The sequence below is a fragment of the Danaus plexippus genome, chromosome Z (genome assembly GCF_018135715.1).
Source record: "Danaus plexippus chromosome Z, MEX_DaPlex, whole genome shotgun sequence".
Classification (NCBI taxonomy): Eukaryota; Metazoa; Arthropoda; class Insecta; order Lepidoptera; family Nymphalidae; genus Danaus; species Danaus plexippus.
This window is the reverse complement of record NC_083559.1, coordinates 7,485,664-7,512,354: the sequence shown is the minus strand read 5'-3', so window position 1 is coordinate 7,512,354 and position 26,691 is coordinate 7,485,664. Positions and strand designations below refer to the sequence as shown.

Below are 26,691 nucleotides of genomic sequence, written 5' to 3'. Positions count from 1 at the left end.
GCAACTACAATAGTTACGGGTATAGTGCCTGAGTCATAAGCTGAGCTTTGCATTTATGTGAGTGAAATTAAAAGTAGATTATACACAACTTTAATCTCATGTTTAATGTATAGAGAGAATTTATTGAATTGGTTTTCGCAATTTTTTATTCTGCTTTCCTAATAGTACTTATTATATAAATATGTATCTGATATAATAAAAGGAAACTTAGACTGAGCTGCTTATACCATTTCATCAAAAATCGTAATAATTTAAGCTTGTTATTATTTTTATATCTCTATTTGAGGTCCTTCTAAAATACATACATACGTATTTGTTTATAAAGTTTTCGCAGCAGAAAAGAACCTTGAAAACCGAGTCATACAATATTCTTGTTTTTTTTTCTTGTTTTTATAAACAATGTGTCCCGGTAAGAGATACTTGTCCATATTTTCTTTTTACTTTTTGCATGTTTCATTATTTTATAATATATAATTTATGTATAACTTAACTTCGCAATTTTCTTACTTTTCAATGAAGAAAAAAAATCAAAAATAAAAGGAGAATGTACCCAATCTAACTAACCATAAGAAAATATTTGTAATCCTTTCTTTCTTTTTATTTTCAAATCCAGCTGCAACACGTGAACTACTGCGATGCAATGATACAAGGAGATCATAAACATAAAGGGTTGGAGAGTGCATCGAGATAACTTTCACTTTCACTTTCACTTTCACTTTTTTGAAAATCAATATAAAGGCGGAGACTAAAATAGTACAGCCTTCATTGTAAAACGCACACCAAGTGACATTATCGTATGTGAGCAAAAATATTTTAATATTGGCAAGATAACCTAAAATTTAAAAAATGTTTTAGTTTATGGTACAATGTTATTAAATTCGATAATTGTTACCGATCAATAACTAACTGTGAAATAAGGATACTTACTATAAAATAATTTTTTAATTATTATAATAGGTAATTGCACAATTTTTTCAAGCTAAAAATTTTCTAAAAATCACCGATCTGATAACTTTTCTTACATTAATTTCCTTCTTCGTATAACGTACACTTATGTTTCATACACCTACAAATGCATCTGTAGTGTAAGTATCAATATAACATCCAAACATCTCCTAGAACTTATGTTACTCTGGTATCATTTGTAAAATTAAAGTTTCACTTTGAAAAATTTCTTGAAGGAGAAGAATAGTTTTTAGTTTTACGTACTACGCAATAATAAATACAGTTTAGATTTCTATTTCATGTAAAAAACTATTTTACAAAAAATATATATATTTTTTCCATCTCTCTCTTTTAAAAATATGTCTTTTTTTCATCTCTCTCTCTCTCTATATGTATGTATTGTATGTATGTTTGTTTATTTAATCTATTTATTTTTATACCAGCAGCAAAAAAGCAAGTTTTTAACGTAACGAAACTTTGAACAAAGTTTTGAATTCGTACCAGGGACTCATAAATCACTAGGAGTTCCGTTGAACATTGACAGGAACTGAATAAACAACAAAGTCTGGTTTAAAACTTTTATTACTTTTTGTTATATTAATATTATTATATTAAAATGCACTTTAAAATACTCAATACTCAAATAAAAATTTTAGTTACATCACGCAGTTACATTCTTAAGTGAAAACTAGTTATTGTCAGGAGGCTGCTTGTGTAAATATCAGATCTAAATATTGTATTGCTTAACTGCTACTCCATTTGTATTCTGAATAGGTGTATTAAATTAATAGCAGTGAATTTAATCAAATTCATTTCTATGTTAAAAGTATGTCAACAATCTCTCCGATTACACTTAATAGTGAGAAAAACAGTGTTATTAGTACAGTTACTTCATGGCATTAATAAAATAAACCTTCTAAACCTTCTTTCCTTATAACGTATATAAGGAAAGAAGGTTTATTAATAAGTGTATGTATAACGGTACCGTCAATATCAAGTTAAATTTAAAAATACAACGCTAAGTAAATATGTCGTATTAAATTATTTTGTTTATTTTCTCTTTCTATAATAATATTACGAGCATTGAATAATATTAACACGTTACCTCGATTAATTTTTTATTTTTGTCTACAGAGATTATATATATAAAACAAAGTGTGCGATCTAATTCAACATAACCATAATTAAGGTCTGCGATTTTTACAATTTTCGATATAATATTAAGTTGCTAGTTCTGTAGGAAGCAAATAGTAGAACATCAAATTCAACGTGTTAATTATAAGATATATGGCGTAATAAAAAAGTAGACTGATTGTTTTTTGTGTTGTGAAACTAGAAAACACGAAAGAAGTTTTAAAATAGTTATATATCTCGCGAAAAATCGTTTTGCCATTTTGGGAATTACCTTTCACTACGATAAAAATAGACATGTTCAAATTTTAAAACAATATCGTTTATGTGTACCTATGTTGACTCTTGACAAATATTCATTATGCAATGAGAAACAGACTCAAATTTATTATACTTTATTTTATTTTCTATGTATAGAAAATAAACCATCACTGCATAAATACTAATATATCAATAAAAAATTAAAGAGCTTTTTAAATTATAATTTTAAAGAAAAGTCATATAACGAGTATAATGATATGTTTACAAGTGTTATACTAAAAGCTATATAATTCTTGATTAGCCTTGTTTTTTATATACATACACATGTACGCGTAATATGTATATATGTATATGAACGTGTAGATATATAGTCTATCACGCTGTTGTTAGCGAATGGGAGGTTGCACCAGGCGGCGGTCAACCTAAAGGCATGTGTATTTTGAACGGTCGTTTCTAAGATCAGTTAGGTGGCCCTTCATAAGTCTGAAGCCATGAGCTTTTACGGCCGTTGGAATGCGCCACCTCCAGGTGGGTCACGAATAACGGCAGGAGAGGTTACCATCAGCGTCGAGTTGACAATGAAGTACCTAGGTCTTGTCCACAATAGCGGGTCGAACTTCGCGGAACACTTCCGACGTTTGGCTTCTAAGTTGGTACGGACAGGTGCTGCACTCAAACGCCGCCTGCCTAACTTAGACGGGCATATGCCTCCTGCCGGTGGTTGTATCCGGGAATCGTGCGGTCCATAGCCCTTTACGAAGCCCCTGTGTGGGCGCCAAGATTGAGCCGGTAACCAGCTCGTGCGCTGACGGCAACCCAGAGGGTTATAACCATTCGGATGATCTGTGTGTATCGCAGGATCTCCGGGAAGGCAGCGAACCTCCTTGCCGTATCACCACCATGGGATCTAGAGGCGAAGGCGCTTGCACACGTCTTCAGTTTGACGCCTTAAGCCTGTCGCCAGGAACAAACTCCGCTGCCGCGCCAGATTAGAATGTGACGAGATGAGCTCCACCGCGGTCTCATGGCACAGTGAAAGGAACTATTGTCTCAGACGAAGGCCGGGCTCGCTACTATCGCAGCGGTAAGACCCTTCTTTGAGGAGTGGCTGGAGGGACGCCACGGTTTCCTCACCTTCCATCTGATGCAGGTGCTTACCGGACATGGAAGTTTCGGGAGGTACCTGTTTCGGATTCAGAGGGAGGAAACGCCCGGGTGCCGACATTGCAACGACTAACCGGAGGACATGGTGGAGCATACGGTGACGGAGTTACCAACTCGGGCTGATCACCGCCATGTTCTCAAGGTAGCCATCGGTGGCAGCGACCTCTCGCGCCCGGCCTTAGTTCAGGCCATGGTGCGGAGCGAGTGGCACTAGGAAAGCGTCTCCTCCTTCTGCAAAGCAGTCATGAGCTAGCTAGCTAAAGATGATGCGAAGCGCGTGAGGAAACAATCCTCCTCACGCCCCAGCTCTAGGCACTCTAGGCGTTGGGGATCGCAAGACGATTTCCAACCATTGTAAGCGCGGGTCTGCGGAAGGCTAGCAACGATAGATTGTGACCCGATCAGAACCAGACCCAAGTATACGGCGCATAGCGTATCGTATTGCGAAAATTTGCATTTTAAAATTGCAAATTCATTAGGAATAAGACGATATAAATTCATAAACTAGCAACATTTTAACAAGAAATGCTAGGACGATTTCGTAAAATTGTGTTTTCAATATAATTAAAAGTCAATCAATATATTGAGGTGACAAATCAAGAAAGCCTAAATCAATCGGTAGTATTGCTTTCTCTCACAGAAAATCTCCCTACAAGTCAAAAGATCCCGTATAATTACAATACGTATACATATATTCTATACTCAAACTGACTGATGAAAGAAAATAAATAAAGTAATGAATCCTATCAATCACCTAGAATTAATATTTAAACAATTTTTGTTAGGTTTTCTAATATACCATCTACAACCTCCATTGCTCCACCTAAATATATTTGTTTTCAATATAGTTCTTCGATACTATAAATATATAATAGATCGATCAAATGCTACAAAATAAAAAAGGGACGTTTACATTCATCAAATAAAAAAAATAAACGTGGTAAAGGTATGGTAACTGCGACGGTACCGTATTAGGAGTTCAGAAGGTGAGAAGAGGTGGATGTGGTGCACGCGCACTACAGTAGACCTCTTCTACGTACCAAAAAGAATTTTCTCTTCCAAGTTTTTATAAAAGTAAGTATTTATACAATATTTTGAACTTATTATATTATATGAAAATCAAATAAACTATACGAGTTGTATTTAAAAGTCTTAAAAAGTGCTGTCAGGATAACCAAAGGCTTCGAGAGTTCCTTCCGTGCGCAATGATGCTATATTTTGGGATTGGCCAATTGAAACTCCACCTCTATATTGATTTGGATATTACTTCTCACTCTGGCTCCAGAAGGATATTCGAGTGAAAAGGATATCGACATCTATTTTCTCGTTACTATGTACCCGCCCCTATTCAATGAAAGCAATAAATTTTGGTGATATAAAAATAATTCCTCAATTTTACATAAAATGTTATAAGAATGAACGAAATAGATCATAACTTTAATGACACAAGAACTATTATGATTTTTTGTAGTATAAAAAAAATCTATGCTTGCATGATAAAATGCAGTTCCTTGCACAATATGTCACATGTAGTTCCTTACATAATTTGTTAGGGATACAATTTGATTCAACAGCTGTCGATTGTCATTGTTTTTAATCAATGTAAGAAATATTCATTAAAAAGTCTTATCCATCCCTTGTCTCGTATTTGAATGTATTGCCACTCCCTATGCACAACCACCTGTTGACTGAATGCACTGAAATCTCTTTTGTGTTATGGATTCCTGGTAGCCCTCTACATGTATTGTGTACTACTTATCGTTTTAACAACAACACATTTGAAAATTAATTTAAAAAGTATCCACACACCACCACCGTTTTATTTTTGACCACTTTATCTTTTAGTTTGAATTATACAAAATTGGTTTGGTAGTCTATTTTATTGTTTGTATTACTCTGATACCACCAGTGACGTATAAACAAAGGTGAAAAAAGGTCGATTGATAAACACGACCTTATTTTTGACTACAACAGTGCCAAATTAGAATTTGTTTTATAATTCAGAGTACGTACTCGATATAAATACAGTCTTATTTTTTAAACAATTTTTTTTATATAAGGGAAAATAGATATAAAATAAACGAATCCAATTATACTGGTAAATCAATAGTTTGAAACCGGGTTGAAACAAAAATATGTATGTAGTAAGTAAATTCATACAACCCAAAATTTTAACGCAAGGAATTCATAACCTTGACTAATAATACAGAAATAATGATTTGTTTCATGAGCCTACATATTTTTTAAAATACACGTGATAGGTCATGATCTCTACTTACTATTACCCTAAATATGCCTTTAGTTTTTAAAGAAATAAAAATATCGATATTTGTAACTAAATAAGGGGTGCAATTTTTAAAATAACTAAAATATGTAGTATATAAAATTAATATAAAATTTCCTGGTTATTGACAGATATAACAACAGCTTCCTTTATCGAAAACTACATAAAATTTCTCAAAACGTTAAGCAATTATTTAAAAAGAAATGCATAAACGGTCACTGTTATTTTTCACACAGAAAGAAAGCGTGAAGAAATCCTTTATATCCTTTATATAATACACTCTCTGTTAACCTAATAAACTATAAAAAGAACAATAATCCAGTAAAGATTGTTCGGCAGTATCAAGTAGGTATAACGTAGGTAGGTATACTTGGTATATATTAAAGATATACAGGGTCGCTTGCATTAAATATGTAAGTTTGTAATAAGTTATACAGAAAATAAATTTATTTTTCCTTCGTCTTAAATGTATTATAAAAATAATCTATCAATTTTCAAGTTGAACTCACTCGACGAACGAAGACAAAATTCAATTTATAACAATTGAAAAAATAAAAAAAATGTTAATAAATTATTACGATATTATTGTTGTATAATAATTTAATTTAATGTTTAGCAAAAATGGGAGAGAGTTTTAGTCAAAACGCCATCTGCCAAACATCTCGGGTACTAGTTTTAGTTTCCATGATCCAAAATATCATATATTATCTGTTATATTTTACTACGAACACTTTTATTTACATATTTACATTCAAATTCAGATTACTACGTATCTGATCCCATTAACTATTCAAAACTTCATCTCTGTAATAAAATAAGAAATGATTGCATGAAAAATCTTATTCTGGAAATTTCTTTTCTCAAAACTCCGTCTGTATATTTCTTTAGTGTTAAAATAAACAGAAAGTCGTATTCCGTTACTTTTCAAAGTCATTCCCGAATCACTGCAAAATTAGTTGTTGAAGTTTGTACGAGAAAATACGTAGCGTTTGCATCAATACACTATAAATTATTAGTATGTTTCTCATTTAAATGTTACAGGTGGATATTAAAAATAAAATCTCAGTTTTTTTTCCGTAATCTCTAGGATTGCAAGTTTTAATAGTTTGATCCGGCACTGTTTAACATAGTTTACTCATACAACAAAAACTATTGTAAGTGTCTTTAAAGTTAAAATATTTAATCTTTACAACAAAAGTGTACACATCCCATTCATTTGACCCACTAAGTATTGTAAGTATACTTATTGTGGTTTTAGCAATATTCACCTGTATTGCATAATATAACCAGCCTATCTGACTTAAAAACAGGTAAATTTAATTGTTTTTTACTATAATATGGGAACCTTACCTAACTAGTGTTTCTTTTTATTCTCCGCTATATTTATTTATCTATTATAAAATTGAATCCATGCTATTTTATGCAGCTTATGTATGTATAATTTATTACTGAAAATATATAAACGGATTTTAATTAAGAAGCAATACGATGATAGTAGGTTAAAGTCATATAGTATCAATTGGAAACAAAAATAAATAAAATGAAGAAAGGCGGTCTTATCTTTATGAATCTAGGAACACAAGTATATACGAATGTTCAAACACTGCCGATAGGTCAACAACCTTTGCAGCTGATACTTACTTATTTACATAGTAATTAGATATTAATGAATGCCTGCGATAAAATAATTAAATACTGTTATTACCTAAAAATAAGAAGCTTTTAAATTAAAGAAAATATTCGTCTTACTTAACATTAAAATATTATATAACCACGATAACATTATAAAATTTACTATAATTATCTCTTTTATTTTATGGTCTATACAATGATTTCATTTGTCTAAAATCTAAATACTTATATATAGGCCAACTTTGTACTTGTAAAATATATATTACTTTAAAGAATTTACTTCCAAAAGATGACGCTCATACCATGAAACAAAATTCAGCTTTCAATGGCAGAATGTTACAAGAAAATCTCACACTCTTTCTATTTCAAACACTGTAACTTTGTTAAACTGTTCTACAACTGCTACAACTTTTTACTCTCATTCCATGGCCACTACTTTCCACTTACTTAAAGTAACTATTTTTGCTTATACATATTTTATTGCAGATAAATATTGTTTTGTATATTTATATTTATCTGACCTAAAATCTAAATAAGAACTTTACAGGACTCGTTAATTTTCCGTGTTTCATAATGCACTTCAATGAATCGCTTTCATGAATCGCTTCGTATTGATCTTTTACTGAGCTATCTCCTGTCTCACTCCGACTTTCAGGCAAGTTCCACAATTTCATCTCTGAACTTTACTGATAGCCTGGTGCTACAACCTAACTCAGGCTCATTTCGTGTTTTTAATTTAAACTTTATTTAATTTTTAAAACAAAACGACATACATAGGAAAATCAAATTAAATCCAATTAACCGAAAAAACGGAAACCTTTTTTTTATAAATATTATGAAATAAAAAATACAAGTAATATACATAAAAGTTAATTAAATGATGAAAGTCCTCTTCTATCTTATCTATCTATCTATCTAGAAAAAACTATATCCAAAGCATCGGTAACGTGCAAAATTCGTGCCCGTTACCAGGAATGCAGATTACTACAAGAGGTATATTTTTCTGTCGTATGCGTCGTACCCATTTAAATATCGCAGATGTCTTTTAGAACATTTGCCGTCAATATATTTATTAAATATTAAAAAAAGATCCGGAATCTAAATTGTAAAAGGGTAATAAAACTCTTATACGCATTTTCTTCATAACAAGTATACCCAATTACAGATATTAATGTGATATTATAATGTCCTAAATTCGAATTAAATTTACTTATTCTTGTCCACATAACTTTGTAGCTAAAGCAATAAAGTAAAAAAACAAAATAAATATTTATATTTATTATTTTCATTTAGTTATATATTTTTTATTAAACCTTTTGAGGAGCAACATTATATTAAAATCAAGAAAAGTCCTCAAAAGAGCAGTCTTGTGAGAGAAAAGCAAAAGTAAAATAAATTTTTACAGCACATTTAATTTGACATTGCTCTGTATTAGTCATTTAATTAAGTAAAAATATTTAAATTCATTTGAAGTATAAGATTTATGATTTACTGGGTCCTATACGTCAACGCTTATCTCAAGATGATCTTAAACGGGCCCAACACTCAACAAGCTACTGTTAATAGGTAGTGAACGGCAACGATAATTCAACTCGCATGCAAGCATTTGATGAAACACAGGGCTCGCTGTCAACACTTCACAAGGAGAAATCCATTATACTTCAGCCCGATAAAAGTACCTATCGTTACTTTTAAAAAGGTGTATAGGTATTGACGTGAAAATAATACTTATTAGTTTTTGTATATATATTTTTTTTAAATAAAATGCCTTCTCCTATAATAATGTAATTAATATTTTTATTATATATTTAATTCATAAATAATATCAGTGTTACAGACTTAGTTTGAACCGTTATAGTAATTTGACATTCTCGTGTTATTATTAATTTTTTATTTAAAAATATTTAAATAGCAATAATTGGCTTTTTCAAACCTCTTAAGTGTAATTTTCACACTTGTACGAGCTCGGTGATAAATATTTCTGGGCTTTTCCAAGCAAATTCATCAAGCTTGGGCTCATATCGCTTGACCCGATGTATACTTAAGCCATAGATAGTGACCAGGTTCTGATAGAGTCGGGTAGTAGTCATGAGGATGTTCAACAACTGCATAAATTAAAATTATAATGCTGTAGTCAGGATTTTATCTACACTTTTGGCATCTAAACTATATTTTTCAATATTTTTTTAAGTCATATGTGATTCATTTTATTTTAATAAAAATCAAAAAGCGTAACGATACTAAGCATCATGTTTTCTCTTGAAAATTCAAGTAAATTAAAACAGACATTAACATATTTGTAATCATAACATCATCATCTTATTTAAATTTATGATTAATAATATTAATATCACACATTTAATAAAAGAACAATTTAATACAAATAAATTCGCCTAAGCAAGAAAAACTATTAAAGAGTAAATAGTAAAAGAACACTTACCGTGATCATTGGCGACGGCATATTGATAGTTTGGTATGAGGTCCGGCAGATCATGTCTTGATGTTGGCGACGGCGGAGGTGGTCGATATGCTGACTCCACTGGTCCATACGCTAAAGGCCACTCACGATCACTCATACCACCGTAGGTACAATATTCTCCTCCATAGGTAAGTTGCTGGCTGGCACTCGAATGAGGATATGCACAGGCGCCATAATCGACAGATGTTGTAGTACTTGCGCTTGGACCACTACCGCTGGCCAACTCATAATTTGCAGGTTGTGTTGGAGGAAGTGCACCAGCCCCAGTGCCGCATAAATAACCGCCTCCTCCAAATTGTGGTTTCAGAGCCTGACATTTGCGTCTAAAGCCGCGAGGACGTCGCCTAAAAGAACCTTCCTCAAACATGAACTCCGATGAAGGATCGATTGTCCAGTAATGGCCTTTTCCTGGTCTCCCCAGACCCTTTGGAAGCTTGACAAAGCACTCATTAAGGCTAAGATTGTGCCGAACCGAATTCTTCCAGCCTTGATAAGAGCTACGAAAAAAAGGAAATTGCTGCTGTAGAAAGGCATAAATTTCGCTTAGCGTTAGACGCTTATTTGGTGAATGTCGTATAGCCATGACGATAAGGGCTATGTAGGAATATGGTGGCTTTTCTTGGCGGCGTGTGGCAGGCGCTCGGCGCGCCGCCTCTTCGGTGGTTTGCTCTTCGGTCTTCATACGTGCGCGTCGGTACGCGAGCCGGCGAACAGTGAATGTGCCGCCCACAAGACGTCAGAGATCGCCAACATGCGCCCGCGCCGCCCATTGCCGCGCCCCGCACTCCCTGTACTAAGCTGTCCACAATATCTTCTGACACCCACTCCCATCCAAATTACTTAACTTATAATTTAATAAGGCACGAATGTTTCTAATAGATTATCATTAAATTAATACATTATAAAAAATAAATTAACATATGTAGGTAAGTACTATGCAAAAAAAAGTCGGAAACATAATGTTTACAACTCTTAAATACTACGCCTCTCATGATGAAAAATCTTAAAAGAACTTATTCAATATGAAAGGATTTATCAGTGAAATGTTTCCTGACCCCATTTGATAAGCTTCTTGTTGTTTTGCTGGCTACCGCTGCCTGAATACCTCACAAATTTATACAAACACTAAACAGAGGAAAACCCGCTTAGACAATAATATTTATCTATAGCAAGGACGGTTGTCGAACGCGCGCTCTTGACCTAGCACAATTAAACCAAACATAGATCTATAAAACAGTAATACGACGTACACTAAATATTTACCATAAAGCGTTAACCAAAAGTTTTGCATTAAACTTTCCGGATTTATTTACCCATGCCCATGTAAACTACTAATAACAAGCGAAAATGTACTTTAAATTAAGAGCAGAAGACTGTTTTATTCGATTCGTATTTGAAATTAAGAACTCATCGTTCGAAACTCAAAGCAAACTCATCAAGGAAGCCATTGTTACGTGTCTGTTACAAAAAACGTTGCGCTACTTTATTACGATAAAGGAAAAACATAATTTAAAAACAATGCTCTGTCTATGGATGTACTTTATACGTGATGTTTTGAAGTTGATTAATATTGGTTATGCTTATGTCATCGATACACTTCATGATACGTTTTAGCTGAAACCTAAAGAGAGGTGTCAAATATTTTGTAATGAACTCTACTTTATTGTCTTATAATATAATTATGTAAATAAACTAGTAACTATTAAAACTATATATCAAATATTTAATGCTCATATAGCAATAAATAGTTCTTTTCCTTTTGGAGATATCTTAATTGGTTCTAAAAAAACAAACTTCTACTTATTTAAACATTTCGAATAAATTTCCAGGTTAAAAAATACCTAGAAGTACCTCAAAATTAAAATAAAATATTTGTCTTACTTCTTTAATTATTGTTAATATTTTGTTTCGTTTAATTACTAATATAAGTAAGTAATAAACGTACCACATGAATAAATATAAATCAACATATCCATGTTTAATAGTAATTTGTTATAATATCAATTAAAACAAAATATGTATTTGATATACATATATTTTTTAAGTTTGGAACATTTCACCGAGTCCTAACATCTCAAAAATCTATACGCAATCTCCGTCAAAAATACATAGATAGTAATATCGACTCGGTCTATAAATACTAGAGCAGTGGTGCCGACGCGCCGGGTTGCTGATCTGTGCTGTAAACAATCGCCTCAATTCTAGTAAACATCAGTTCTCTCACGCGCTGGTTGTAAATGTTGATAAATGTTATCTTTTATCAACCTGTCATTATGTACCGTTTTACCTTTACGCTTCCATTACGATTTTGCTTTTGTAATTCTTAAGTTTAAAACATATCTGTCATTTTGAACAATCTTATTATAATGGTACCTACAGCGTTTACAGAGTATAAAAAACACGTGCTGTGTTGACTCTGTTTAATTAATAGTAAAATCTAGAACAAAGTTAAGGTTTAAGACTGAGCCTCTCGCTCTAACAGGTTATTTATGAGACGTTCCCAGAAGAGAGGGCGATCTCAATGACGTGATAAAGGCTCCGCCCACAATATGGCGGTACATCGGCGCGGGCGCAGACCATTGCCTGATCTTGAACCCTCCATTCATCACCATTTACGAGCCAGCTCTGTTTGCTTTGAGGTTTTAACAATTTCGCCTTAAATTTTGGTATGCAATTAAACGTTTACAGTTTCATGTTAATTGATTACCGGTTGTAAGAACTGAAACAGGATTAATAAATTACAAACAAGCTTTGTGTCATACGATATTCGCCGCCGATAAGAACATCCTCGATATAATTATTATGAGACGAATAAAACCCGAGTAAATTATTGAATTACAAAAAGTTGTATCTTTTTAACATAAAGGCAGTGTAATTTTTATATATATGAAAGTTAAAAATTATCATAAGTTTCCCTACGACGCGTCAACTGCGAGACTTATTAGACGGTTTATGATTTTATTAAACTTAAAAGTTCTTTTCCTACGTTATTATAAAAAAAAAATTAATGTGTCAATGTATTCAGTTTCGAAATATATTTCTAACCTATTCGGTTGTTTTATTGGCTTGGCTGTCTATAGTCTATGATTAGTTCAAAGAATATGATACATACTATATATACGTATATGACGACCCGCCGATTTTGAATTAGTTTAATAATGAACCTTATAAGTAATTCAGTCGCTTTGTTTCATAAAAATTATGAGCGGCCAGTTCCGAATAGGATAGCTATTGTCACTGAGAGTGAGGACGGCCATTATCCTATGGACAGCCGTCAAACGAAGTGCACAGGTCTAACCTATTGGCTCATAATCCATTTTCATCTTATTATTTGAGTGTGATTTTAAATACAGTTGTTAAGAAATCGATTGATATGATATTGAACAGTACAAGTGTGTTTTTATTTTGAGTTCCAATCGTTACAATGCCCATGATGAATATGCATAGCCGAGACCGCCATGAGGCACCATCCTGACGCTCAGATATATATATATATATTTATATATATGTATATATATAATGTGATATTTAATAAAACAAAAAGACGATTTATACAATTGACACTTAACTCCTTAACCAATAAACCATAAAACAATGTGTTTATAAATATTTCGCGACTACAAACCGTCAAGTCATGTCCCTTTTGACTTTCTCATATAGATTTCAAAATTACAACTATATCCTAAGAGGTCGATATCAAAATATTTAATTTAGAAGAAAATTGTGCAACTAATCCTTTTTTTATATGACAATAGAAATTTATGAATTTCCTTAGTAACATATTTAATATATGATAACTTAAAATTTGTTTAATACAGGATAACTTTGACAAAGAGATGGTAACAAGCTATTAGCAAACAAGAGAAGTCCCAAACATTTATACAATTCAAACTCCGCTCGCTGTTATAATGTGCTGATCTACGTCAAGCAAGTCAATGTACGTCAAGCTTTCTTTTCAATAAAAGTACAAGTTATATAAATGTTTTTTCACCTTTTCATGTCAGTGAGAATCGTATATACCTAAACAGAGAAAAACCAAACGACTTGATATTTGTTGTAACGAATAGGTATATAAGACATAGTTTAAAAAAAAAATTACACACCATAAATTTATTGATTACCTTAATATATTTTTCCTTTATATTAACTGAATCATACTCGTATAGTAACGTTGTTGTAAAATATTTAAATATCTAAGCAGCTGGTTAAAGTTAAATATTATGAAGACAAAGAAAAAAGTTAGAAACACCCAATAAGATAAAAAAATATATTTGTGGGCCTACTCTAAAAGTAGAAAGAACATTATTCTTAGTTTTATTTACCATTTACACTATGCAGTATAAAATATATACATATTTTAATAATTCCGTAAATTAAATATTGTATGATTATGCTTTTTGTTAAAGATTATCAATTCATCTCTGTGGCATGTGTCTTAGTATAAAGAAATAGCAAATAATCACTTTTTTAATGAATAAGTGTTTATAATATAATATATCAATAAAAAGACTGATTAATGTTTAAATATTATTTACTACTAGTACTACTACATTTATCTACTAGTGCCACTCAATACCAACGACACAAGAGTATTAAGGTGACATAATATTAAAATGTGAATCAAACTGTAAACTATACATAAATACAAGTTTAGAGTTGTGCCTACGACTGGATCGATGCCCCGTCTACCAGCTGATGTGACGTCTACCCCTGTATCGATTTTGTACTTAGGAATATTGCTTAAGTAAGAAGAGTTTGAATAACATGTTCTCGCTCTAACGACCTTTACATTCTGTGCCCGCAAGTAAAGTTAGACATGTGATTCAAACTACATTTTAGCTGTATGGTACATATGTTTTTTTAATAAAATACGTGCAACAATATATTTTTAATTCCCTAAAACAATTTGTTTTAAAGATTGAAAAAGGAGGTAGTCGCTAAGTATTATTTCTAAAGTAGAAGCTGAACTGATAGCAAAAAGTTAATTTTATTTTGTACTTAGACTTTTTTAAAACATTACATTTTTTCAGTCAAAGTAATATGATATGTGAAAACATACGCCTTATTTATTACCACATTTATTATAAATAGCAAGCAGCAAACATCAGAAACACAAAAAATCGTTACAAATTCGCAAGATCGGCAATTTGTTGGGTGTTACGGCATTTGATATCGCTAAGCAGCAGAAATTCTGAAACTTCCAAATGATATAAATATATTATTATAGTTGCATAATTTTTGTTGAAGAACAAATTGATCAATGTAAAAAAAAAACAAAATTACCAGCAGTGTTCCCTCGTGCACATGTTATTTCGAACTGAGTTAATGAAACAAGGGTGGCATCCCCTTACCTGCGTCTAGATATCCGTAGTTTACGCATGCGCATAAGTTAGGTCTCTGAAAGAACCTGCATGTCATTTATGATGCCCTAGTATCTAGGTTTAAACTTTTGATGTGGAATCAAATTTTTTTAAACTTTTGAACGAACTTTTAAAATTAAACAAATTTTCTTATGAACTTTTTAAACGAAATAAAACTGAGTTACCTAAACTTGCTCGTACCCAAGAAAGTGTTTACAGTATTGACATAATTTGTTCTCAAAACAAATGTTCACGTGTTAAAAGCGTTCATCATTTGATCTCGAAAACCCAGCGCAGTAACGGCACAAAAGGCGTATGTATGCTGCGAGCAAGTGAAGCGAGACCGTAAATTACGTTTTATGACGACGAGGCCATGTGTATTACGTCCATCGACGGCGACCAGACCGGGTCGGAGAGGCGCAATTCGCGACCTGCTATGCACGAACTTTGCTTTGTGAGCAATTGTTTTAATATGAAACAGATTTCAGGAAGCAGTAAATAGATTTATTCCGATGATTCAATTCGCTTCAGGTACTATAATATAAACATTTCCCTCGAGGAAATTTATAATCTAGTAATTTCATTTCATCTAGAATTCATTTATTGCTAAATGTATTAGATTATATGTGATCAAAAAGATCGCCCCAATTACATACAATACTTACATAATAGTACTTTTTATGTTACATTCGTTTTTAAATTTTATTATAAATATTAATGTAAACGTCAAAATATTTTTGTAAGTTTAATGAAATGTGTATGGTCTTTGTGCAGTGAAGTTTTAAATTTAATATAAGATTTAGTTTAAGATAATATAAGTTAATATTAATAATAATGTTAAAAAAGATTATGATATACTTTTAATATATTTATATATATATCCATAACTTTGAGAAATTTGAATTTCAGACAACAGTAATTGATAGGACCAACATATGTTAAATGTCTCGGCACTTTTCCAACAAAAACATCACAAAAATTCTGTATTGTATCCATGGGAAAATAAAAAAATTATACGTGTATGATATCATATATATGTTTAAGTAGCGTAACTCGGGCGTTAATAGTTCTGGTTAATATCACATTCCTAAATAAAATCATGTCTTGATCTAGTGTTTTCTATAATATTTAAAGTAATTTGTTTTTAATTTTATTCTCAATATGTACCTACTTATTTTTGAAGTATGTAACAAACAATAAGGCAATTAAAATTGTAGTAGAATTAATTGTTACTAGAATTGTGATTGTAGTCTGAACTCAGTTTTAACTCAGATCCATTATCTTAGAGACGGCATACATTCGCATAGAACGAACCAATGAGGCAAATATAAACAACAGCCACGGACGGCGACTTAAAAGGCATTGCCAGCCAGCTGATACGTCAGAGCTTTTTGTAAATACGATACAAGATGATATAACTTAAAACGATATGTTTTATAGTGTAACTCGAATTGATATGGACGGAAATTTAGTTCACATTACAATACATACGAGACTCATTCGTTTTTTAACCATAAAATACTTTGAAGTTCGTGCAAAAATGTTTACTAAAACTATGTCTTTCTAAACGAAAATCACAATATCGTATACTATGCAAAATAAATTATTTGAAGTCATCATAAAATATGTTTTAAATAGTAATTCAAATGAAAAAAATATATTTTCCGTGTGGTAAACACTGCGTTAGCTTGAGATCAAAGAAACAAACGCAAAAATGTTCCCAAAATAGAGTCGGATTCATCGGTATTCATACATCAAACGTTTGCGCTCATTCCGATCTCGTACTATGTAGATACAAGATTTGATTGCTGTTTTAACATTTATCTATCAAAAAATAAGAAAAAGCATAATAGGTAATGTATTGTTGGCTTCGTTCACAGTGCAAATCGCAATTTTTTTACGTGAAAGCTTAATAAGCCTTTTGTTTGTGCAATGTAAATGTTTTTCTTCAAAATGTGTTTCAATGATAATATATATTATCATATTACCTGGTCTTTGGTTAATATGATACATTATATACTCTTGGCTTATTAAAAAAATGACCCGAATTTATTATTCTAAATTAAAAAATTCATATTATTTTTCAGACTACTATTTAGAAATAGTTATCATGACAGCTTTTTTGTCTACATAAAAAAAGGTCGCAGAACCAAATTTTTCTATTCGATTTTATACTTAACACATAATTTTTTGTGCCATTTTAGGATCCAACCCTTGCATCGCATAGGTAAATTAACCCTCGGACAGCGGATGTAAACACAAGTAAATCACGACCGCCACATGTGCTCTAACCGAGGTTAAAAAACTTACGGTGAAGAAAAAACGCTCATGTTTTACAACACGTCTGGTGAGATAACTACGGATCGGGTGCGAACTGCGTCGAAACAAACCAGTATCTCTGACACAATCAATCGTTTTTAACATAGAGTCTTTAAGCTAATCCTATTTAATGTAATATATTTTATACTTTCCTACTCATTTTTATTTTAACACTAATATAGAAGATAAAGATTATTTTATTTTCAAATTATTCATAAACCAAAATAAAGACAAAATGTATGTACAGTTGTTGATTATGAATTAAGAAAAGATTTAAAATATATTTTTCCTTAGTATCATATAGTTGATTGAAAATATGTCGTTAAATGTAACTTTCAAACATTGTCAACAATCATCGATGAGTAATATATAAAAAAGTCGTATAAGTGACACCATTTATAACTCTAGCAGAACTATTGATTAAAAATTAAAAAATCAAGGATACTACTAATAAAAAAAAGGATTGCAATATATAATATATTAGGTCCTTACATATAAAAGTCGTATTTTGTCGTACTGGCCACTTTCATCTCAAATATCTCCTCTTCGGTTAGTAATTACATTTTAAACTACTAGCTATTTAATCATGCATTTTTTTTCGAAAACCTTAATATTAATTGTTTTCCCGTCTTTAGTTTTTCTTTGCACCATTCAGTTTAACGAATGGAAGACTTTAAAAAATCATGTTATTTATGAGTACGAGTTCCGCCGAGGCACCAGTGCTGCAGTAACGGCTTAAAGTATTAATGATGTGTATGAAAGTGGTATCGCAAATAAAATACTGCGTTTGGGTAATAATGTGTCCTTCTGGAAATTTTGACCTGCAAAACAAAGCCGGTGGGGGCCTGGAGGTCAAGGTTGATAATGAAGAATTGAAAGGTATTGCGGAGGTGGATCCAACTCAAACCACGATCGAGTAAGCTACAGAGTGCAGTGTCATGGAGAAAACTGTTTTTACCCACTTGAAACAAATTGGAAAGGTGAAGTGAGATCTAAGACTTTCGCGAGTTTTATTCATTTAAATGAAACTAATATTTTTCGCATGTACTACGCGTGCTTTATTATTAATATTATTTTTGTTAAAACTACATACTCCCGACGTTTCGGTTACTTTTCAGCAACCGTGATCACGGGTAGACGAGAGGTGAATGTCTGTCAGTTAGTCATTTATCATCTACCGCAAACGATTTCTTAATTTTCTGGCGTACCGCTCTGGATGCCGGCAAAATGCGCTTACGGTGTCGCGAGGTCTTGCGGTGTGGTCACAGACATGGAATTTTATATTTTTAAGGAGGGGGTTCCAGGTGTAGGAAAAATTCCAGCCATCTTCTCTATTGAAATTGGTATGTTTTTAATTTCGAGTGTAAAGAAACCAAAATATATTTTTAGACTATTTTATTAATTGTCTACAGAATTTTATATTCATTTAATATGGACCAGTATATCAAAGTATTTCCCTTTTTTCCATAGATATTTCAAAGGTCAGTATAAAACAAAGGAGATATTTATTCTTCAGAATATAACCATCAACATTCCCTTTGTTTTTACTACGTCGCCATACGTGGCTCTAACAAAATATACAATCGACTAAAATGTAACCGCTGCACCCACACGTTTTCACTGTTTTGACTACTCATTAGTCATTTCTTTTGGGTCGGTACAAGTTGAAGCTATTAATGAGACATTACATTATGTGCGTCAGGAAAAATACATTTTATTGTAAATAACAAGTATTGGCACTTATGCTACTTATATTACTTGTGGATCTTTGAATATAGACCTACATAAATACTTACCACCAATTAGTAATGGAAATAAAACTGTATTTATCACATTCAATTAAAACTGTGAATATTGATATGGAGTGGTATATACGCACATTGTTTTGTTCATCAATCATACAAAAGAAGTACAAAGATTATTTGTATTGTTTTTGATACCTAGTATGAAAATGGTAAACGGAAAAAATCTTTCAACCATACAGTATATGCCTACATGAATAATATTTCCTTATTGTCAAAAAATATTATTATTTTCATAAGCAAAACGTTGTGATCTCTTGAAATAAGATTAACTGCTATAGAAGCTAGGTATAGATAATAAAACATGATAATATTTTTGAAAAGTAAAAATAAAGTAACTAAAAGTAATGTTCATGGTCCGTCAGTTTTTCCAAAAATCTTTACGACTAATAGAATTGAATTAAAACACATGTGACTAATGTAAATATTTTACTCAAATGATATTTTTCTTTCAAGCTCAATACACATAAAGCGCTAAAAGACCCTTAAAATTCATAATTTACTAGCAATGCACCCAGGTAAGAAAGTGACGGACAATATTCCACAGCGCAATTTAAAATGCAGTGTCGGAATGTGAGAGCAGGAAACACCTGAAATTCTTCAGGTGAAAACGAGAGAGAAAACCTTAGTGCACTTTCAATTACACTAACTCCTGCTGGGCGATGTTTGCCTGATATCAAAATGCACTGGCTGATACGCTTGCTCATTGTCTACCTTTTTAAATTCATCTTTTAATTTGTTTTGGACATGATTCATAACAATTTGATTGTAAAAAATGTTTTAATTGTTGTAGATATTCTACTTTTAAATAAATTTATATACCAAATGAGGAGAATTGATATTTTTATTTCTTTCCGCAATATACGAACAACTCTCCGAATAACACTTAATGGAAGCTACATTTTAGGATCATCAATATGGTCAATTTTGAATTTAGGTGCGAACTAACTTTTAAATAAACTTAAATATGTATCAGAGTATTTAGACAGGTATTTTTAAATAAGGTAATATAGACAGGTATTTTTAAATGGTTAGCAAACTATATGTTGAATATTGTAAGTTATTACTGTACTTCTTCGCTATACTTCATTATTTAGGCGTAATAAAAGATAAATTAAATAAGTTTCTCATAACGATGTGAATGCAATTTTCCTCTTCCACGCGACTATAATTCTTCATAACTTATGCGGCTCTAGTAGATAGAGCAACATACGTTGCACCGGCTTATTTGTTTTCGACATAACTTTGTAACAGCGCTTACGTTGTAAGCTCAATCCTGGGATGTTGTTACCTGAATACTCTAGCTTTCACACAAATACAGAGCTTACAATAAAATATAATTGTATCAAAACTTATGGAGCGACACATATGAATCCATTTCAAAACACTCCTACCTAATCGTAGTGAAGACAAAGAATCTTATGTTTCTGTTATAATTTTTGGGAGTTTTAGAGGCTCTATTGATTTCTGTAGACATTTCCGATGATACTTCTTGTCTTCGATAAAAATAAGTTATAAAAATGTTTTATTTTATTTTTAATTACATATTTATTGATTTGAAATATTCTACAATCTTTACATTCCTAGTTTTGAGTTCCCCGCCACTATGAGTTCCGATTGTCAAAATATGAAACGATACCTCGTCAGTTATGTTATGCTAGTACCTGAAGCGCGCATTTTATGCACCGAATCGTTAACAACTTCATTTAGAATCGAGAGCGCATGCGTTAATAATATCCCTGAAGTAAAGTGCAGTGCAGTGCAGTAAGTGCAGTCTAAACCACCATTCTTGCCCAGCTCTACATGCTATGCAGATGCATATACTTGTAGGTAAATTTTGTGCATAAGCTTACTGTGTTATAAAACATATATTTATATTGTTTTGAAGTAAGCTCAACAAGATTTAAGTAGCTTCTAACCACATTGCCCCTATTTGTTTGTCCCAAATTCTAGACTTCTATGAAAGGAACACAAAATGACTTTTATATAATTGTATTGTCCTCATATTTGTTGTCGTGTGAAGTTACAAAAATAGAATCTGTACTTCTTTTTGTCCTTTATTAAATAATACAGTATTATTAAATATAAACGCAAATATATAAAAAATAAGTTGAAAAGCAGACGTTTATTTGATATGTAAAAGAATGAAAGTAGTAGCAGATTAAAAGTCCATATATAGCAAAAAAACTTTGAGAATGCCGATTATTCATTAATAGAAAAGTGAATTTGAAGTTAAATTTTATGGATGCATTCTGAAACCATTTTGCAGCAGACAACTCCTCTTAAATTATTTTATGCTAGTACTAGAACGTATGACCAATGTAGCGGCCTTTATGATTCAAAGCGCTTGCGTGGAATACCTGAATCCAGTACTTATATGTAATTATGCGAAAACTTAAACTCCGCCTCTTTACCCCACCCCTATGAACTGATCGATAAAATGCACTGGTACAACTACAAACCTATGAACTCCTGGTACTGAATCTGTACATTTCGAAAGTTATGTTTTGACTTTTCATAACTTTTTGACATTGTTTTATTAAAAAAGCAATAAATAAAATCAAACAAAGCTTTTATTGAGAAATTTCAATAGGAAAACTTATTTACATCAAACAAACTTATCAGGTTCGACCTAAACCTACATATTTATTTATCTTAAACCAACATTTCAAAATCAGATGCCTTTATTAGAAAGGAAATATTTACTATTAGCTGCACCGGCTTCGGGAGGCATCGAAGCTAATTCTGCAGAATAGTAAATGGTTTCACCATCCTGAACTGGCTGCACTTTTGAAAAATTGAGAAAGTCCATTTGACCTTGTTGCTGCATAGCCTGAGCATATTGTTCCATGATCAATGCACTCGCTTCTCCAACATGAGAACGCATATGAAAGTTTAAATGGCTACTCTGTTTAAATCTCCTATTGCATATAGGACATCCAAAAGGCTGGATATTTGTATGTGTTCGCATGTGCTGACGTAAATGAACTGACTGCGAAAAGCATTTGCAACAAATGATACACTTAAATGGTTTTACCTTAGTGTGAGTTCGTAAATGTTGATCCAAACCAGCCTTTTGCGTAAATGCTTTCGAACAGAATTTACATACGAACGGACGTATTCCTGTATGCATACGCATGTGTTGTTGGAGACCACCAAGTTGTGTGAAGCGTTTGGAGCACAAACTACACTGGTGTGGTTTCATTTTTGCGTGCACTATGCGATTATGCTCATCGAAATCTGTACTATCTAAAAATGTAAATCCACATATACGACACGAGAAAGATGAAGTGTTCTGGGTGTTTAATTGCTCAGTTAGAGTGGTCGTTGGATAAAAGTCTCTGTCCAAACGTTTCTCGCAAACTTGACAGCGTAAAGCGGCTTTCCTTCGTTTGGTATGTTCTTCTCGGTAATGTAACGAATATTCGCAACAGTTAAAAAAAATCTGGCGACATTGTACACTGGGTCGCAAAGTCGAGGGAAGTGTGCACGTAAATGGTCCCCTAAACAATAAATAAATATTAATTATTTAATTAATTAGATTTAATCATCCTTATTTCATGATAAAATTTTGCACCTCAAGTCGACTGGTTTCTTTTCTGGCTTCGACTGAATTTTTCTGATCATGTTATCCAAACGAGATCTCTTTACACCTACACTTTCATTGCTTTCATATTTCACAATGAGGTAGCTGGTATCACACCTAAACGTGCGTTTTGAAATGCCATCCTCCTCTATAATCAAATCTTCTTCGTTTTTTTTTAAAGGGATGAATTTAAAACCACAGAGATCTTCATAAATCTACAGATGACAAAAACAGTCTTATGGAACTAGGTATTTCTTATTTGATTTTATAAAGAAAAAACAAAATGTTGAAACCAAATATTATACACCTAACAATATTATAACCTGCGTATATTTCAAATAATTATATACAATAACCTGTATAAAATACCTGGTCATTGGAATTGACTGAATAAGAAATATTATCATCATCAGAAAGGGAACCAATATCGTCATGTTGCAAATTCTTATGATTTTGAAGCGCGTTAGCATTATAAAATGTCTTCTTACAAATGCGACAAATAAAAACAGCTGATCCATCCTGTTCAGGTTTCTGAAATAAAAATCATTTTTATCAACAAACTACTAACCTACATACCTGTTATCCGTGGTAGAGATTAATTATTTTTTTATTTTTTTAAGTTTCTTTAAAATTCTTGTATGATAAACTAAATTTCAGCCATTGCACATGAATGAATGTGAATTACTTTTTTTACCTCTATAAAGCCTGAAATATAATCCTTATTTAAAACACCTTCCGAATTTGTAATTAAAACATTCTGGATATCTTCCATAGTAGTTGTAAGATGTACCCTACGGTATATTTAAAGAAAGTACAGAAAGAGGCGAATATTAAAGCTGTAAATCCATAATATAAATTATATTTAGCTATTTCAATCGAATAAAAATGACATAGATCTTAATAATTAGTATAAAAGTTTAATTGTAAACGACTCTTGTCATGCAATGCGTCGTTTGTCAGCCATTTTAAAGGATATTATTAATTTAAAAAATTAAAATACAGATGGAATAAAAAGTTATAATACTGTTGATTGCGAAATTTTGGTTATTTATAAAAAAAAACTTTCAAAAGTACTCATCTAATAAAGAAAAATATTATTATTTAAACTATATATATAAAAAATATATAAAATTCACATATTATTTTAATTTAAGCGACATCTATAATAAAATTAATTATAATTCTCAAGCATTAAACATGGCGCTATTTAAAATTTTTTAGACACTCTAAAATTATGATTTATCGCTATAATTTTTTAAACTCTTAAAAAACATCATTTAATAATGGATATATACTATTGCATATATATAATATTGCATATATAGATAAAAAAAAAATACATTACTTTTTACAACTCCACAGACTGTCACTGTCAGTTGCTTACATCTTAGTTTACCGTTTGGCGCTTGCCGCCTAGTCAAAATGTGGCAAAGTAATACTGTAAGTCGTACTTAAATTTTTTTAAGATAATTCAATGACGAAATTTAATCACGTTTGAGCAGACACGGCGTGTATGCGCTTTAAAAAGTTGAAATAACAATCGCTTTGGTTTAATACTGTATTGTATTTTACTTTGCCTGGATTTTTTCTTTTTAAAAGTATGTAAAGGAAAGAAATATATTTTTTTTATTAAAATGAGTTTTCATCTAGTAACCAAGAAGAGAGTCTTGGTAATATTCTTGATTTTTGTTTTTATTATTAGTTTAGTTTACTTGAATTTGAATTATATACAACAAAATTATGAAAATGCCCGGTGGTCTAGTGAAAGATGCTTCAATGAATTGACTTCAATTAAGTACCAACTTAACGGTAAGTTTGAAGAACTATTAAGAGCAATTTATATAATAAACATGTGACATGCTTTAAAATGTCACTATTTCTGTTTAAAGTTGTTACAGAATATAAGAACCGCATTGATAAGTTATTGACAGAAACACAGAAAAAGTACGAGACTGATAAGGAACACTTTCAAGACATAATAGAGAACTGTGTGGCAATGAAACAGCAATCAGTGTTATGTCAGGTGAATACTAGTTTTAATAGCATTGACCTTGACCAACCCCCTATTTAAAATGAGAAATCAGATATGAATTACACTTACAGCATGTTCTCATGTTCAACTATAGATTTACAGTTTCTTATGGTATATGAAATAACTGTTATTTCTTAATTTGTCTATTTCACTTGATGTTATGGAAATTGTATGAGTGGGTACATTAATACTGTTTCTTATCGTCTTAACTACAGAATTAGTGAAAACTTATCCTAAATAACAGAAATAAAACCTTTTTTTGCAATGTTTTATTATTAAAAATCTTAGATGATTTGTGAATTTTTTTTTATTTTTCGGTTTCAGAGCCAGTTTGAAGATCTTCAGAGTGAATGTAAAAAAACAAAAGAAGCCTATGACACATTAAAGAAAGAATCTGGCAATATAAAACCTGGAAGATAAAATTACCTCAGAATAAAATGATGTAATAAAAGACATATGTATCAATGGAAACACAAAGAATAGTGCTCAATCAAGGTGATAGTGGCTGTGAAATACAATTTAACTATTATGGAGGCGATATTGTTTTAAAAAACTTCTTTTTTTTTCAAATTTTGTTTTTTTGTTTTTATATCTGTAATTATAATGTATACATAAAGTAACTGAAAATGTGTAGAAAACTGTAGATTGGTGTAATTTACATATATAAAATATATTAATGTTTTGTGCTTTTGTGACTCTAACTGAAAAAAGTTTAAATGTTTAACATTTATAATCGTAAATCATTACCAGCAATGTCAGCCTCCTTTTATTTATAATTAGGCTAAATATGAGATGTATGTAATGAAACTGATAATTTTTATAATCTGTACAATTACTGATATCAATATTTATGGTATAATTGTTATACATACTAATACAAAGATCACGCAATTATAATGAATGTTGTAGTATTTAAGATAAATAATTCAATGACTTCATTTGTAATGAAAGAATGGTCTTTAACAGCAGCGCACATAATATATATTTTACTCTATTTACATTTTTATTATAAGAATATTGTTTGTAAGGTATAAGTAAATTTACAATATAGATACAATTGGGAGACACAATCTGTTACACTTTTAAAATTGTGAAGTCCTTAATAAATATTGTTTAGAATGCATAAAAATTACCAAGAGTTAGTGCGCATGGCACATAATTATGCATGAACAAAGTATGATGTTTTTCAAACTATACATATACGCACAATAGAATGGTTTGGATATGCTCTGAATGTTTGGGGTTGTAAACTTAGCTTATAACAGAATTAGGTGTGATATTTATCTTTTAGAGATAATGAATTGAGATTCAACTATGTGTAATCTTACTAATATGGGGATATACCTGGGGGTGACCAATTATTGGAATTCAAAAATGCAGTATTTTGGAGAAAAGCCATAATTAGTAAAGTAAAGCTGTTTATATAGAAAGTCCATATAATATATTAAGATAATATTATGTTGTTGTATGGTTTTAATCCTTAGTTGAGATTTCTTTTTATGCAACTTGTAATTCTTGCCTAACAACGTCATGTTTCAAATAATTATAATATTTGTCATAGATATTCTGTTTACTTCAGCCAATTTTGTGCAGGTAGTGAAAAAATTTTATACATCATCTGGTGTAACTCTCAGAACTGTAGGTTGTAATAACTGGTTCTGATATTTCTAGAAACTTTCCTTTTCTAGTGCAGTCT

The 26,691-nt window shown here is 31.3% G+C and overlaps 3 protein-coding genes and 1 long non-coding RNA gene across 6 annotated transcripts in view; 1 reads left to right on the top strand and 3 right to left on the bottom strand.

The window, feature by feature from the left end:
- LOC116777583 (forkhead box protein F1-like) overlaps positions 1–10,697 on the bottom strand; it is a 101,157-nt gene extending 90,460 nt beyond the window's left edge. For 2 of the 3 annotated variants that reach the window (XM_032671213.2, XM_032671215.2), the window contains exon 1: positions 9,858–10,697. In XM_032671213.2, coding sequence (XP_032527104.1) covers positions 9,858–10,578 — 721 coding nt within the window. In that variant the 5' untranslated portion in view covers positions 10,579–10,697. Of the gene's footprint in view, positions 1–9,257; positions 9,523–9,857 lie in introns of those variants that run through there. The other variant, XM_032671214.2, reaches the window with a different exon arrangement.
- A 3,712-nt stretch (positions 10,698–14,409) lies between these two features.
- Positions 14,410–15,294, bottom strand: LOC133320001 (uncharacterized). The gene is made up of 2 exons (XR_009753478.1): positions 15,180–15,294; positions 14,410–15,093 (listed from the first exon to the last, which is right to left on the bottom strand). It is a non-coding gene; the product is annotated as an uncharacterized LOC133320001 (long non-coding RNA).
- A 6,638-nt stretch (positions 15,295–21,932) lies between these two features.
- On the bottom strand, positions 21,933–23,913 carry LOC116777612 (zinc finger protein 90-like). The gene is made up of 4 exons (XM_032671259.2): positions 23,658–23,913; positions 23,333–23,494; positions 22,955–23,178; positions 21,933–22,880 (listed from the first exon to the last, which is right to left on the bottom strand). Exons 1-4 carry the CDS (start codon positions 23,733–23,735, stop codon positions 22,052–22,054), a joined length of 1,293 nt encoding a protein of 430 aa, XP_032527150.1. The 5' UTR covers positions 23,736–23,913; the 3' UTR covers positions 21,933–22,051.
- A 442-nt stretch (positions 23,914–24,355) lies between these two features.
- LOC133319972 (uncharacterized) lies at positions 24,356–26,453 on the top strand. Its single transcript, XM_061526416.1, has 3 exons — positions 24,356–24,772; positions 24,853–24,986; positions 25,320–26,453. The coding sequence occupies exons 1-3, from the start codon at positions 24,598–24,600 to the stop codon at positions 25,413–25,415; spliced, it is 405 nt and encodes a 134-aa protein (XP_061382400.1). The 5' UTR covers positions 24,356–24,597; the 3' UTR covers positions 25,416–26,453.
- Positions 26,454–26,691: the final 238 nt, after the last annotated feature.

Bases quoted from the DNA above. Each gene is read 5' to 3' on its own strand.
- LOC116777612 (XM_032671259.2), bottom strand. From the start codon at position 23,735: ATGGAAGATATCCAGAATGTTTTAATTACAAATTCGGAAGGTGTTTTA. The intron at 23,179-23,332 runs GTATTTTATACA...TGTCATCTGTAG, and splicing joins CAGTCAATTCCAATGACCAG to ATTTATGAAGATCTCTGTGG. The intron at 22,881-22,954 runs GTGCAAAATTTT...TTTATTGTTTAG, and splicing joins AAGAAACCAGTCGACTTGAG to GGGACCATTTACGTGCACAC.
- LOC133319972 (XM_061526416.1), top strand. From the start codon at position 24,598: ATGAGTTTTCATCTAGTAACCAAGAAGAGAGTCTTGGTAATATTCTTG. The intron at 24,773-24,852 runs GTAAGTTTGAAG...TTCTGTTTAAAG, and splicing joins AATTAAGTACCAACTTAACG to TTGTTACAGAATATAAGAAC. The intron at 24,987-25,319 runs GTGAATACTAGT...TTTCGGTTTCAG, and splicing joins AGCAATCAGTGTTATGTCAG to AGCCAGTTTGAAGATCTTCA.